This window comes from Aspergillus nomiae (genome assembly GCF_001204775.2).
Source record: "Aspergillus nomiae NRRL 13137 chromosome Unknown contig00001, whole genome shotgun sequence".
Classification (NCBI taxonomy): Eukaryota; Fungi; Ascomycota; class Eurotiomycetes; order Eurotiales; family Aspergillaceae; genus Aspergillus; species Aspergillus nomiae.
Window position 1 is genome coordinate 58,892 of NW_015378056.1, and position 14,791 is coordinate 73,682.

The following is a 14,791-nucleotide window of genomic DNA, read 5'->3' on the forward strand; positions in this document are numbered from 1 at the left end:
ATGAATGATATGTAATAGAATGTCAGTCATATCCAAAGAAAAGGAACCAAGCAAGACAGACGTCTTGATACTCGTGGGAGATATGGAGAGGTCGTCTGTTGCCGATGTTGGAACGGTGGGAATGCGCTTAACCCGATCAGTCCGTCGATCACGTGCGTCCGTTTCCAACAGCCACGTGCATTTTGTTCCCTTTGGCCACTGAGGACGAGGAATAACACAGACAACACGAACAACACGGACAACACGGACAACAATGACTCCTGCAACAGATGCCGACAAGGTTTTCCCCATCACCACGTTTATATCAGACCTGCCCAGCAGTCTCACTCCGCAACTCGTATCGTCCGCGGAAAATGACCAGGGATCTTCTACTCGACGATTAGTCATCGTGGGTGATGTACACGGCATGAAAAGATCTCTGGAGGCACTTCTAGAAAAGGTCAGCTTCGATAAGGACAAAGGGGATCATCTGGTACTAGTTGGTGATCTGATCAACAAAGGGCCGGACAGCCCTGGTGTGATCGATCTGGTCATGGAGTTGGGCGCCACCGCCGTGAGAGGCAACCATGACAATGCCGTCCTCGATGCTGCCGTGGAAGTTAACGCAAGAGGAGACAGCTCAATGCATGCTGGAAGCGTATCCAGCGGTACCGCACAGTTACCTGGGAACTCGGGAGTTGATTCACCTAGTGAGACTCTCGCATCCGACGGCCCTGAAAAAGGCGCACCTCTCGAAGGTAGTCTTCACACACGACACAGCGAAACAACGTACAGCACAGCCCGCGCACTTTCGGCGCCCCAGCTCGACTGGCTCGCTGCTCTGCCATTGATCTTGCGCATCAAGCTACCGTACCACCCAGCATCATCCCTAAATGAAACTCTTATTGTCGTACATGCTGGTCTCACCCCTGGTGTCCCGCTGGAAAAGCAGGATCCCCATGCTGTAATGCACATGCGCAGCGTCACTCACCCGCCAGGCGATGAAGGCACCTTCGTGCCGGCGGAGGCATCGGGAGAGGAAGGCTGGGCTACTCACTGGGATCAGTGGCAGGACCAACTGACTACCCGAACTACTGTGATATTTGGGCACGATGCGAAACGTGGTCTGCAGCTGGGCAGCCATTCAATCGGACTGGATTCCGCGTGTCTATATGGTTACAGTCTTAGCGCGCTGGTCGTTGAGTCAACCGATACGGGATTTCAGCATCGAGTAGTGCAGGTCAAATGTGCTGACACGCCTGTTGCCCCAACAGCATAAGCAGTAGCCATATGACTGGATTGGAACCCAGTGTGACTTGCAGCTATGCCGATCTAAGACAATGCGTGTCTTGTGTTACTTCAGGCCAAACCAAGTGAATCGATGGCCGCCCTGATATCATAACGATTCGGCGCCTCCTATATCTTCTCGGTCGCCCAACTTTTAGCAACCACAAAAGACGCACTGACTTTCTTTCGTTATCTCCAGTATGCGTAGATTTATAACTACTGAGGACGGGTGAGGGTCCGTCTACCACTTTCCTCGTTACACAATTTGGCTGCTCATGGCTTCTTACTAGACTCAGTGAGTTTAGGCCTTCTGCGCTTGGAGGCGTCGGCTGGAGAACGGGCTCCGCGGATACACCGGGGCCAAGTGTAAATATGGCTTCTTTAGCCGATGGGTCAGCGATTCCAATAGACACTGGCGGATCATAGAAAGTATTAAAATGAACGTCTGGGCAACTACCAAAACAACACGCTGGGGGGTGACGGCCAACTTCTGCTATGCTCTTGAGCTGTTGGGTCCTGTACAAACAGAAGAGGGCACTTGCTTAGATTTATTATGTTGTCAATCCACTGGGATGTATCAATCCGGGGGCGCCTTCGAGACTCTTAATTGCTGCATTCTGAAGTACTCGCGATTCATATGCAAGACAAAGCAACAGGCGAGGCGCTGCAGCTTGAGCATGTACAACCCATCGACCTGTATTCGCTGCCCAGCGGTCGAACCGTGGGCAATACTGAGGATGTCCTGGTGCGGGCTAGACGCGATGTTATAAACCCATAAGCTGGGCGAGATTGACCTCCGGTTCTGCTTTCAGGACCCACTTCACGGTTCACAGAGTTCTTTGGGTCCTGCAGCACTTGAGAGATGTGTGCTCTGATTTTTAGAAAGTTATATCTGAAAGCATTCGCGCCGAAGCCTGAGCGAGTTCGCTCTGGACAGGCTCTGGGACACACCGAGTGGTTTACAACGACTATTTAAGGAGAGGATCAGACTCATACTCTGGTCGCCAAGAAGAGATTTTTGCCCTCTCCGGAGTAGTACACGAGCACCCCCACGAGTCATGGCTGCGACAAATGGATCACATCTGGGTGGTGAACCTGGAGGTGTGAATTTACGGGGTGCCCAGGCTGGGTGGGCCAGGAGATACGTGCCAGAGATATTCGCCCCCCGGGTCATTATCGGAGAAACCTGGGAGGACCGGCAAATGAGCCCTGAGCGCGCTCACTGTGCCCACTCTTGGCAGCGGGGACTGAAGTTTGGGACAGGCTTGGGTTTGTAAAGGGAGATACGCATCTCCCCAAGTCTCAACGAAGCTGAGACGACATACCGACAGTATTCCAAGTACCCTGCTCTATCAGATGAGGAAGAAGCTTTTCCTAGTCTTGATCCGCCGTTCGGCTGGAGAATCACTTTCATTTATACGGTTTGCCGTGCTCGGCGGAATCCCGTCCGGTACTGGGCATGGCTTGGCGTAGTCACTCGGGACTCTCAACCCTGCTGCTGTGCCGGCCCGGTGTCTTGTACTCCGCTTGTTGGATGACTATTTCCCAGTTGCTCTTTGGAAAAAATGGGCCTACGTTCGTGAAATTCGGGAATCCTGCCCGATCCACGGGGTGGGGGTCTTCAATCATCCCATGATAGGAAAGATCGGCATGTGGGTTGCACTTAGGTCTCCATGAAAAGAGCAATCCAGGATGTCTTGGCCTATACATCGACTGGAGCTAAGAGCCCCGAAGTCGTGCGAAGTGGGGGAATTTGGGGATGCTCTCCAACGCCTTGACGCAGGATGTGTGTTTGCGAACCCCGTGGAGGTTTACCCCGGCCATGTTAAACTTTTCACCCCAGCGAGAGGAGGTATAAAGGGTGCCACCTGAGCCCCGATCATTGCTGCTAATCATTGCTGGCCTGTATATCTCTTGGCTCTACTGTCGAGCTCTCTTCGTCCCAGGCCTCCCGACTCTACAGTACATTCTGGTCTTGCCGAACATGGCAGGCCTTCAACTCAACATCGACTGGAAGTCGAATCGACGGGCCATCGCCTTCTGTCTGGTGGCTGCCATTGGTGCCCTTTGCTATGGATATGATACAATCTACTATACCGGTGTTCAGGGTATGACATGGTTCGCTAAGGACTACGGGGAGGAAGGCTCAGATGGCTCCTTCTCGCTCGGAACAACGTTCCTGTCCTTGTCTGCTAGTATCATCTATGTGGGAGAACTCGCCGGTGCACTTGCCGCCGCCCCCATCAATGACTTTTTCGGTCGCCGTGCCGTGTTCCTATCTGCCTCGATCTGTATCGTTGTCGGAGCCGTCGTGCAAGCCTGCTCATTTGGCTCGCACCCGGTCTTCTACGTCAGCCGTGTCCTGATCGGTCTCGGTGTCGGGCAGTTCACTGCCACCTGCCTAATCTACATTGGAGAGGTGGCACCGTCCGCTATCAGAGGCCCAGCTCTCATGTCTTTTCAATTCATGCAGTCCATCTCTCAACTAGTCGGAGCCTGCGTCAACCAAGGCACACAAGGCATCCAAAGCTCCCAGTCCTACCGCATCCCCATGTGCCTCCTCGTCGTGCTCCCCGGCATCATGCTCCTTTGCCTCCCATTCACCCCGGAAAGCCCAGTCTGGTACATGTCCAAGGGCAAGCGTGAGCAAGCGATCAAATCCCTCCACAAGATTAACCGCAGCATGCCGGACTACGACCCGTCCGCGGATATCCAAGCCATCGAGGACGCAGTCCAACAAGAACAGGAAATGGCCAAGGACGCCACCTGGGCCTCCCTCATTACCGATCCTGTCGAGCGCCGCAAGCTTTTCTACGCCTGTGGTGTCATGTTCGTCCAACAAATCAATGGTATCCAGTTTTGGTACACCTACGGCGTCGTCTTCGCACAGTCTATCGGTGTGGCGGACCCCTTCACTATCAACACAATCATTTACGTCCTGCAGATCATCACGGTCGGTGTCTCCGTCGTCCTTGGGAACCGGATCAAGCGTCGTACGAACCTCCTCGTGTGCTCCTGCGGGATGTTCATCTCACTACTCACCGTTGGCGGTCTGGGAACTACCAAGGCCGCTGATGGCACGCTCAGCCGTGGCATTGGCATTGGCATCGTTGTCCTGGCATACGTCAACATCATCTTCTACAATTTTTCCATCGGAACCCTCTCCTACTCCATCGCCTCGGAAATGTCCGTCGGCCGGAACAGAAACAAGATCACCTCGTGCGCTATGGGCGTGTTCTTCGTCACCGTCTGGCTCATGGTCTTCACCAGCCCCTATATGTACTATACGGCGAACCTAGGCCCGATGATTGGATTCGTATACGGAGGGACATCGCTGTTCTTGCTGGCGTACTCGTGGTTCTGCGTTGGTGAGACTGCAGGGCGGAGTAATGCAGATATCGAGAGGCTCTTCCAGGATAGGGTTCCTGTTCGCGAGTGGGCGACGTATGTTATTCCTTCGGACGATGGGGGTGATTTGAAGAAGAAGGGCACCCAGGATGAGCAGATTGAGACGGTATGACTTATGAGAGCAGCTACCTGGCCTAATAGGAACGGTGGTGTGACGACGAATGATATATTCTAACCTTTATTATATTGCATTGATCTTGGAACTATATTTTGAATTATTTTCTATATCTATGTTTTGTTTTCTTTCTCTTTGTCTATATATACGCGTGGGTTTGATGGTACGAAGCCAGCGGAAAAGAAACTCCTACTTTGTGCCTATAGGAAAAACCCCGAATCAGCCCAAGAGGCGATAGACACTAAACCTAAGGGCGCTGATGTTGTAAATCCGTTCGGCTGGCTGTTGATCTCCTATCCTAACTCAGAATTCTAGGTCCAACCAACGTCTAACTGGCTTCATATGACATGGCTAATTGTTGTGCACAGACACCAGAAAAATTGATAAAAAGTCGAGCAATGATTCAAATGGGCCTGGGTCTCTGTTTGATATAGAATTGGAACATTCTAAATCTAACTCTGCCTCGGCCCCTAGTCTCCATTTCCATCTTGCCTCTTATTCCTCCGCGAGGTTTCCTTTCGCCGTCATTCATATGTTTCATTTTCCCTATGCGATTGCACATATTATATGCTGTATATTGTTTTGCCAGCGTGATTGCAGGCTCCACAACAATTTTGTTGGAATGCCCAGACTTATACATTCTCACACAGATGATATTTACAGGGTACCATCGCGGATGGAAGTAACTAAAGTTTTTTGATCACTACGGGCAGGGATTTTGAAGGCTGCCTCCTCACTACGCATACTTTGGATCATTTGAATCCCCAATGCTCGCCTGGAGATGCCTTCCTGCATGCTCTGCCTGTTGACAAGTGTAATAAAATGATTCAATGATTGATAGGCATCCTGCCAGGCTAGCGCTTACTGTCTATTTATGACTCGGACGGCTCGAAGGACTTTGGGATGCATCTATTGGGTGCTTACGGTGGGTTTGTGACGACTTCATTATCGATACCCCTTTCAATCGGGCTATAATGACATTCCGGAGACCGGTGATGAGGCGGCACTCACATCCTGCGCAACTGAACCTGGTCGAAGCATTACCTGGCTGATACATGGATTGCTGACATGGCGAGTATTTGCCAACTGTTCCGATGTTACATCTGTCTATCAGTCCACCGGGAAATAGATGAATCCTTTCCGGTCAACCATGATGATCACCACGGAGGCGGGTGACTACTAAAGTCCGATATCCCAAGTTGTCCCAGCGAAAGGCTTTGCACTCCGCTTCTAGAATCTATGCTTCCGCACGCATGGGGAACCACGTGGCTTGCTACCATGCTCCTTCGGCCTCAGAATGATGAATCTAGGACCCCCTTCCGCAGGTTTGGCCCAGTTGCATTTGACGTGAAATGCGGAGATTAGCTTAGAGTGCTTGGCAGGGCTTGCTAGAACCTTATTTGCATCCTTCAGTTATCAGCAAGCAAGGTCAAGTATTGAACTGGCTTCCGCTCCTACGTATAAATTGTCCACCTGGGGCAATGTTGTACACCAGACAAACGAGCTGCCACCGTACTTTCCTTTCTGTCACCTTATCATTTCCCACTTGCTTCCACTTCAATATGCGTCTTTTTACACTTCTTGCAGTGGTGACCCCCCTTGTCGTTGCTCTGCCGGCAGAAAAGAGGGAGTCCGGTTGTGTTGCCCTGAACAATTGCCCCGGTAAGAGGGAAATTCTCGAGGGCATCTCTGAGAAGGAAGCAGGCTGCATCATCCTGAACAACTGCCCGGAAAAGAGGGAAGCGCTTATGGGACTCTCTGAGAGGGAAGCAGGGTGTATCATTCTGGGTACTTGTCCTGAAAAGAGAGAGTCTGGCTGTGTAGCGCTGAACAACTGCCCTGGTAAGAGAGGAGAGGCTCCAGGTCTGTCGGAAAGAGAGGCGGGCTGCATCATTCTTGGAACATGCCCTGAAAAGCGGGAGCTTTTCAATGGCCTGTCCGAGCGAGAGGCAGGTTGTATCGTCTTGAACACCTGCCCTGAAAAGAGAGCAGCTTTCGTTACAAGAGAGTCTGGCTGTGTGGCACTTAACAACTGTCCCTCAAAGAGCTAGGAGGAGTAGGTGCTATCTCCTATAGGCTAATGGAACACTCGCTGACTATTTGTTGTAGCCATTGCTTGCCAGCTCCTCCCTACGCGTCACGGATACCACATAGCAACCTCTGTAGCCTGACGCTACACGGCAAGATTATGACTATGGAAGGAGAAGTGATAAGACGAGGAATATGGCAGTCTGGGCTTGATTTTGTCAGATTCAAACAATCTGTCAGCACATGTTGATATCTGGACTCTTACTAGCCTGCACCCAGCTTGCTAGTTGTATGTCTCGAATATGATTAGAAATAGCAATCGCTGTGCGCTATATCTCGTTTCTCAACACCACGATACACCTTTTGTAACATGGATCGACATTCATTATCTTATCGGACTAGCGCCACTCTCTATACATAATCCAACTGACTGGTGGGCTGTGGGTCAGGCCCTGGAATTTTGTACGTAATACTGTAGGGCTGTAGCGCGGGGAAATGATGGAGAGCGCCCAGTTGCTCCTTTCTACTACCATTATCTTTGCTCAGTGAGTCCATATCGCTTCTCGCCGGATTTTTATTAAAGCTCACTATAATTGCCACGGATTTAGGATCACGTATCTCTAGGCTTTAATACCCAAGAGTTCACAGCCATGGCAAGCTCTCCTTTCCTCTGAGAACCATGCAACTTCTTCATATTTATGATGACATGTGCATTTATCGATATACCCAATATCTCTGTTCTAGGTCAGACAGGGCCATGGCCCATGGGTGCCTAAAGGTTGGGCGAAATTGATTCATGCAAGATTGTCACCAGGCGCTTTGCATAATATCTAAACATCTCAAGTTACCAATACTATCAGCCGACCATTACTCTAGCAAGCAACATCCTAGTCGAACTACTAATGGATTTCAAAATTGGAGGTTCCCCGCGCGAACAACCGAGAATACCCTCGTGAAGACAAAAAAAAAAAGTGGAATTCCTAGCACTGGATCGGCCGTCTGCAAGCACTTGGCCGGGCCCACCGGACAGTAGCCTGTTCGCCGAGCTTTCCATCAGGGTACGCACACGCAAGGCCGAGTCCTCCACCATGGCAGGGATCAGTACCGGCTCCTAATAACTCAGTCGTGCCCTTCTTTCTATCGATGGACCGTGCCACAGCCCCCAAATCGACGCTTTCCGGTCTGTCTTTGCATTCGGAGGATCATATCCATGGATGATAACTCTCGAGTACTGTCATCCCCTCGGCCAATGGCATCGGAGACTGGTACTATCAAATCCTCTCCCACCCATGTCCACCAAGGGAAAGAATTCGACCCCAGGGAGTGCGATGAGCAGATCCCAAACAGTGAGAATGCAGGTTCCAGCAGCGTAGAAGGCTTGAACGAAGTCTTTTATCATACTGGTCTGACCGGCCGCCTATTCCTGGTGGTTATTATCATCTCTCTCGGTCTCACCATGTTTGTCTATGCCATGGATGGAGGGGTTACCCAACAGTTTACGCTGATTGCGGCCTCCTCCTTCAGCATGCATGCCCAGCTGGGCGCGGTGAACACCGCCAGTACGGTGATTAATGGTATCACCAAGCCCGTGATTGGCAAGCTGGCCGACGTCCTGTCCCGTCCGACCAGCTACATCATCTCTCTCCTGTTTTATGTGATCGGATATGTGGTGGCGGCCAGCTGCACGAACTTTGTCGCCTACACCGTTGGCGTGGCCCTCACGGCGGTTGGCAAGGCTGGCCTCAACATCCTCTGCCAAATCATTGTGGGCGATCTGACGACCCTGCAGTGGCGCGGCTTTTGGACCAGCATGATCATCGCTCCCTACCTCGTGACGACCTTCACCAATGGCTTCATTATTGATGCCTTTGTGCCCGAACAGTGGAGATGGGGTCTGGGCATGTTCGCTATTATGATCCCGGTTCTGCTCATCCCCGCGATCATCGCATTATACGGGACGCAGCAGAGAGCTCGCCATATCAGAAGAATGGGGAGTGGTGCGCCAGAGAAAGAAAAGGAGAGCACGTTACATACAGCCTGGCAATGTTTGATTGCGATCGATATTCCCGGCCTCGTGCTGCTCGGTTTCTCCTTCTCGCTCATTCTTCTTCCGCTGTCACTTGCTGAGGCTGCTGAGAATGGCTGGAAAAACCGCAGCATGATTGCCATGGAAGCTGTTGGCTTCGTCATTCTCGCACTATTTGTTGCATTCGAGATGTACATCGCGCCGAAGCCTATCATGACGAAGCGGATCATCGCCAACAAGGTCTTCCTGGCTGCCCTGGGCGCCAACCTTTTCGACCAAATGACAACCACACTTGGAAGCAACTACTTCTCTTCGTATATCTATATCATCAAAGACTGGGACAACTACACCTGGACCGTCTTTACCGGTGCCCAGAACCTTGCCATCACTGTCTTTAGCATGGTTGGCGGTTTCCTCCAGGTCCGATACCACGGTTATCGCACCCAGATGATTATCGGGGCCGTGCTGAAGGTCGTGGGCTACGCGGCGTGCCTCACGAGCGACCAGCGCAGCACACAAAGCACGGCTGCGCTGGCCATCTCACAGGTGCTCCTGGGAACCAGCGCTTTGACTGCCCTTGGGTCCCGCATTGGAGCCATGGCCTCGGTGCCTCACGAAGATATGGCATCCATCATCGCCGCTTATTTCCTTTGGACGTATCTGGGCAGTGCCGCTGGGTATGCCATTGCCTCCGCGATCTGGACGGATCGCATGCTGGGGTTCATGCGCCAGGAGCTTCCGGACGCCCTGGACAGTACACTCCAGGAGATCTACAGTTCCGTTAGTATTCTTCACACCGAGTATGACTTGCATGACCCCATCCGTGAGGGGGCTATCCGAGCTTATGCGCGCACCAACGGCATCATTTTCATTGTCGCCGCCGCCATCTCCACGCTATCTATCTTCTGCTCTTTTATGATGCCTGGTAATTGTCCTCTCGGTCTTCTATAGTTCCCTGACGGTATACATGCTTACAACTTTCTTTTCCATAGATTATTACCTTGGCAAGCAGCAGAACGCCGTGACCAATTTAGGCCTCGATGGCAAACCAGTCGAACTCCCGACGGGTGGCAAGAAGGAGCTGAGCTTCTGGGCTCGGATGAAGTCTAGGTACTTTAAGGAGACGTAATTAAGGTTCACTGACTATAGTTGTACTGAGTGACGGAGCCAAAAGGAGTGGTGATAAGAGTCATAGCTGCATTTCCATATGGTCTGTGTGCATATATATCTCTAGGGTGTGACGCCGGGGTAAATGAACATCCAGGGTTAGAAATACTTAGCAACAAACAATACAAACGATGAATATAACAAAACCGACCACAATGCAGAGCGACAGAACGAGCTGTCAAACAGCGTCTAATGCAAAGCAATGACCAACGAGAATCACACTCAAACGCCGATAAGTGACTAAGTGACGTTCCCCGCATGAGATATCGGCGAAATCCCGCGACTTTGGATCCACTCGCGGCTGCGACCGTCGGCCTGACCCGCGATCGGTCAACGCCGGACGGTCGCTGTATTTAAGAAGGACATCCCTTTCCCTACGCTGACATTCGTCGCATTGCCTGTCTGGAGATTGGATCTACAAGTCTACCGGGTCATTTACAGCGAACAATTCCGCAACCATGGGCAACGACAACAACATCCGTGCATATTATGCACCCACCGGCGGACTGCCGCCGCAGACGCAGCTGCTCACCGACCGTGCCATGTTCACCGAGGCCTATACCGTCATCCCCAAAGGCACCTTCAGCGACATCGTCACCAGTTTCCTGCCCTTCTGGGAGCAGACGCGGCTGTGGGTGATCGCCCGTCCGCTCTCGGGCTTCGCCGAGACCTTCTCCCAATACATCATGGAAGTGCAGCCGGGGGGTGGCAGTGACCGCGCCGAACTCGACGAGACCGCCGAGGGGGTGCTGTTTGTTGTGGAAGGCCAAGTCAGCATCACCCTGGCCGGCGAGACGCACACACTGACAGAGGGGGGATATGCGTATCTGCCTCCGAAAAGCGGGTGGACCCTGCGCAACACGGGCGTGGCGACTGCGCGGTTCCATTGGATCCGCAAGGCGTATGAAGCGGTGGCCGGCCTCGACACGCCCGACCCACTGTTCCTCAATGAGAAGGACATCGTGCCCACGCCGATGCCCAACACCAACAACGCCTGGGCCACCACGCGCTTTGTCGACCCCAACGACCTGCGCCACGACATGCACGTCACCATCGTCACCTTCGAGCCCGGCGGTTCCATCCCCTTCGCCGAAACCCACGTCATGGAACACGGCCTGTATGTCCTCGAGGGCAAAGCCGTCTACCGGCTCAACCAGGACTGGGTCGAGGTCGAAGCCGGCGACTTTATGTGGTTGCGCGCCTTCTGTCCCCAGGCCTGCTATGCCGGTGGCCCAAGCAAGTTCCGCTATCTGCTCTACAAGGACGTCAACCGCCACATGAAGCTGTCGCGATAGAGTAGCAAAGGCCGTGCACGAATGGGGACGGACCGGAATAACGACCTTCCGGGCCGGAAGAGGGCAATGCGGGGAGCCGAGGTTGCAATCAACCAATCAGCCAGCCGGAAATCCAATCATGAATTGTAATGCCACCACACTTTTCTTTATCAGCCACAGGATGTGAGGGATACACGAACAGTGATGATTGATGTAAATAATCAGATACCACAAACCATATAGAAAAATGCCAAACAGAGAAGACCGCTATGACGGAAACAACCAGACAGCCGCCTCCCCCCGAGCAGAACGCAGTGCAGTTATTTTGCTAAATCGAGGTCAGGGTGAAAGAGATGGAGGAAAAATAAGGGAGAGTACAGAACTATGTATAACATTGAGTTGTACAATAGGATTAAGAGTTCCCATTGAAATACATGCTAGAAGGTACGGATAGGAGTAGTGTCTTTCAAATGCATGTCTTCTCATTATTCTGACATTGCTATATTTGGTTGTGGTGACATTCTACATGATCTGATGGTCCAACGTCCTAGGAGATAGCTGAGACATATTGCCCTATCGATATGAATGTAATCATTGGAACGGCCAGGCATGTTCTAACTCGAGAGCCTCTTCTGCGTTGCGGGAATGATTTTGTATAAACTCTGCCTTAACGCGAGGAATAATCTGTCGAGCCTCGCTGAACTCTTCATGGCTTACCAGTCCCGGCGCGTAAAAGAACGTTTTGCCTATCATCTCCTGAGTTTCTCGGATCAGCACCTAGCTTGTGTATCAATATCAGGGTGTAGGTCATAATACAAAATCCATTATGGCAACCTCGGAGGCGGTCGTGAAATGCGGCTTACCAGCCTTCGGATTGGGTACTTTGCCCACCCCTTGAAAACCATTACCCATCGTGAACCATACAGCCTTATTGTGCGTCTTGTGGGCCCATTTCTCAACATTCACGCATTGTCGGGCTCCAGTCCTGGCAAGCTGGGCGACCTGGACAGCTACTTGCCTGAGCGCGTCAAGGTTGAATTGGACTTAACTTTGGGCCAGTTGGCGTGGCTCGTCGCGAAGAAATCGGACGCGAGTGAAACGGAAGAACTCATGATTGTGGCTCCAGCTGCTCAAGTTTGTTGAAATATTTCTAGTTCTGCTTGACGGAGGGGGTGTGGTTGACATCTGTCCCATGGCCCATAATGGAGTTCGTCGGTGCAGCCTAAGTCAAGGGGCTACTATCAGCAAGTGATTGTCAATATCCTTTTTTGTGACTGGAGAACAATACCAAAACATCGGCACAAGATGTAACTCAACTTGGATAGTGAGTACGTACAACACGTCAGGGGTGTGAGGCCGCTTACAAGATTATTGGCGCCTATTTATGAAAGGACTTGTTGCACTTCGGGGAAGAAGTTGATAGATGAACATAAGCCCACGTATCCCTGTCTCAGCCACATCAACTGGCAGCCACAGTTGGGCACCGTTATTTTGACCTTTGCGTTTACGCCTCGAGTATTCAATAAAAATCATATAATTCACCAACTGTCATAGCAAAACATTACCTTGGTACAAACATGATGAGGCGCTGTAAGGTGACATATTATAACGTGGTGGTACAAGGGAAATATCTGTTGTAAGCACATATATCCTATTTTTCAGTGATCATTATCACTAACTCCTAGCCCTGTCATCTATATACTGACATGCCTGGTGCACCCAGGTTTCCAGAAGTTTTCTGTTCAGGGAAACCACCACTGGAAGACTAGCTATCTAGACAATGCGGTGAGGTGTGATCTCGTGGTTGCTACAGGTTGGGAGGGTCTATGGTAGCCGACATTGCCCAATGTGCTCAAGTCGTTGAGCTTCCGGAGGTTGACAATACGGTAAATCTTTGCTCGGAATTTCTCGGTGAGAGCCATGTTGTTGAACTATACAACTGCTAGATGCCCGTGACAGATGTCCAGCGCGGCCCACCCTGGTTCTATACCTGATGACCAGTAAATTGGACAGGATGGCCCCAATGTCCAGGATAGCTGAGACCGGAGACCTCATGAAGGCTGCCAGAAACTATTCAATTGGCCCTAATGCCACGCAAACATAGCTCTAACCGCCGTGGGTGATTTGTATGGACAGTGTCCTCACTTAACGGGAGATTACGGCCAAAGCTTCAGTGCCATTCACTAGACTACAGAGGTACGCTATAAAAAATTGTTCCTGAAACCTACCGACAAGTATTGAATTTGGCATACTATATTGAGAAATGTGATATACACAGAGCAACGTAGTTACTGTTCCTCTCGGCTGCATGTCGACAATGACATTTGTCTCCCTAGAGTCCCTTCCCACTATGTCCCATGTCGAGGTTAGAACAGAGGAAATGTGACACGGTTTTCATAGTCCACGTTGCCCTTGTGCCCTTCAATACGTTCACGGCACGTGCCGAAAACGCGGTCCCAGACGCGAGACTGCTTGCCGTAGTTGTGGCTGTTCCTCCATCCATATCGATGATGTAGGTCATGGTCTTCGATCACCAGATCTGCATCCAAGGCCTCGAGCAACCAGTTGATAGTAGAGGGCGCGCCGCCGTGAACCCGGAGACCGCTATGTCCGATGATTTCAGAGAAGGCGACATATTGATAGCAGATATACCATTCGTAAAATGACATCGGTAGTCCCATTAGTTTCAGAGTGGCGTACGCAAGCAGCGGGACGCCCATCATATCCATAAACTCCTGCTCATGGTCCGCATACGCACCAAGTAGCGGGTGGGGGTGTTTCGTTAGATGGTGCGTGCGATGGAATTTCCACAAGATAGGCACCGAGTGCATCAGGCGGTGGTACCAGTAGAAGAAAAAGTCCACCGTGATGCTGTAGAGTGCGATCTCCAACGCGAGCCAACCCCAGTTGAAAGACAATGGGAGCTCCTCCGGTCGATAAGAGAGATAGACAGACATGGCCATCCGAAGTACTGGGACCGACAACAGTTCGGCCGCTACTCGGTCCACGCCAACATCAGGGATGTCATCTCGTGCATGCTTGTCCCCATCCAAAAAGCCGTAGACCCCACCGAGGCGGCGAATGGTTTGCGTAAGATGGATGCCGGTCCCATAGAATGCCGTGTTATACCAGAAAAAGACGGCGACAGGGTGGAGGGGGCGGCCAGTATAGGCTATGTATATTTGGTGAAGAGCGAGCGGAATCAGGGCGTGTAGCAGAATCCACAGATGGACCGTCCACTCTCGCACGGACGGGACCTTTTCTGTCTTGGCATGGACTGGCACCTTTCCATCGCGGGGAATGAGGCGTGTGCCCAGCAGGTCAAGTAGCCGGTGGGAGGCTGTCCATTGTGATCGGTCGCCATCGCGCCAGGTCGACACCATGGAATCGCGGGGATTGCCTTTCGAAGTCGTCTGAGTCGCCATCGCTCACTGTGGTGTTCCGCTTTGGGGGAAGAGACGAGGGTTAGGGCGCCAGATCTACATCGCCTTGTGTCTTATATGCCCG

At 51.7% G+C, this 14,791-nt stretch overlaps 6 protein-coding genes across 6 annotated transcripts; 5 read left to right on the forward strand and 1 right to left on the reverse strand.

Moving 5' to 3' along the window:
* Window positions 1-253: 253 nt before the first annotated feature.
* On the forward strand, window positions 254-1,258 carry ANOM_000157 (metallophosphoesterase family protein; the record flags this gene model as incomplete). The annotated part of the gene is made up of 1 exon (XM_015545415.1): window positions 254-1,258. The coding sequence occupies one exon, from the start codon at window positions 254-256 to the stop codon at window positions 1,256-1,258; it is 1,005 nt and encodes a 334-aa protein (XP_015412605.1).
* A 1,992-nt stretch (window positions 1,259-3,250) lies between these two features.
* ANOM_000158 (sugar transporter) lies at window positions 3,251-4,786 on the forward strand (the record flags this gene model as incomplete). Its single annotated transcript, XM_015545416.1, has 1 exon — window positions 3,251-4,786. One exon carries the CDS (start codon window positions 3,251-3,253, stop codon window positions 4,784-4,786), a length of 1,536 nt encoding a protein of 511 aa, XP_015412598.1.
* A 1,565-nt stretch (window positions 4,787-6,351) lies between these two features.
* ANOM_000159 (uncharacterized protein) lies at window positions 6,352-6,840 on the forward strand (the record flags this gene model as incomplete). The annotated part of the gene is made up of 1 exon (XM_015545417.1): window positions 6,352-6,840. The coding sequence occupies one exon, from the start codon at window positions 6,352-6,354 to the stop codon at window positions 6,838-6,840; it is 489 nt and encodes a 162-aa protein (XP_015412597.1).
* Window positions 6,841-8,066: 1,226 nt separating this feature from the next.
* On the forward strand, window positions 8,067-9,972 carry ANOM_000160 (siderophore iron transporter; the record flags this gene model as incomplete). The annotated part of the gene is made up of 2 exons (XM_015545418.1): window positions 8,067-9,768; window positions 9,836-9,972. The coding sequence occupies 2 exons, from the start codon at window positions 8,067-8,069 to the stop codon at window positions 9,970-9,972; spliced, it is 1,839 nt and encodes a 612-aa protein (XP_015412518.1).
* A 496-nt stretch (window positions 9,973-10,468) lies between these two features.
* ANOM_000161 (uncharacterized protein) lies at window positions 10,469-11,305 on the forward strand (the record flags this gene model as incomplete). Its single annotated transcript, XM_015545419.1, has 1 exon — window positions 10,469-11,305. One exon carries the CDS (start codon window positions 10,469-10,471, stop codon window positions 11,303-11,305), a length of 837 nt encoding a protein of 278 aa, XP_015412519.1.
* Window positions 11,306-13,650: 2,345 nt separating this feature from the next.
* On the reverse strand, window positions 13,651-14,709 carry ANOM_000162 (sterol desaturase family protein; the record flags this gene model as incomplete). The annotated part of the gene is made up of 1 exon (XM_015545420.1): window positions 13,651-14,709. One exon carries the CDS (start codon window positions 14,707-14,709, stop codon window positions 13,651-13,653), a length of 1,059 nt encoding a protein of 352 aa, XP_015412520.1.
* Window positions 14,710-14,791: the final 82 nt, after the last annotated feature.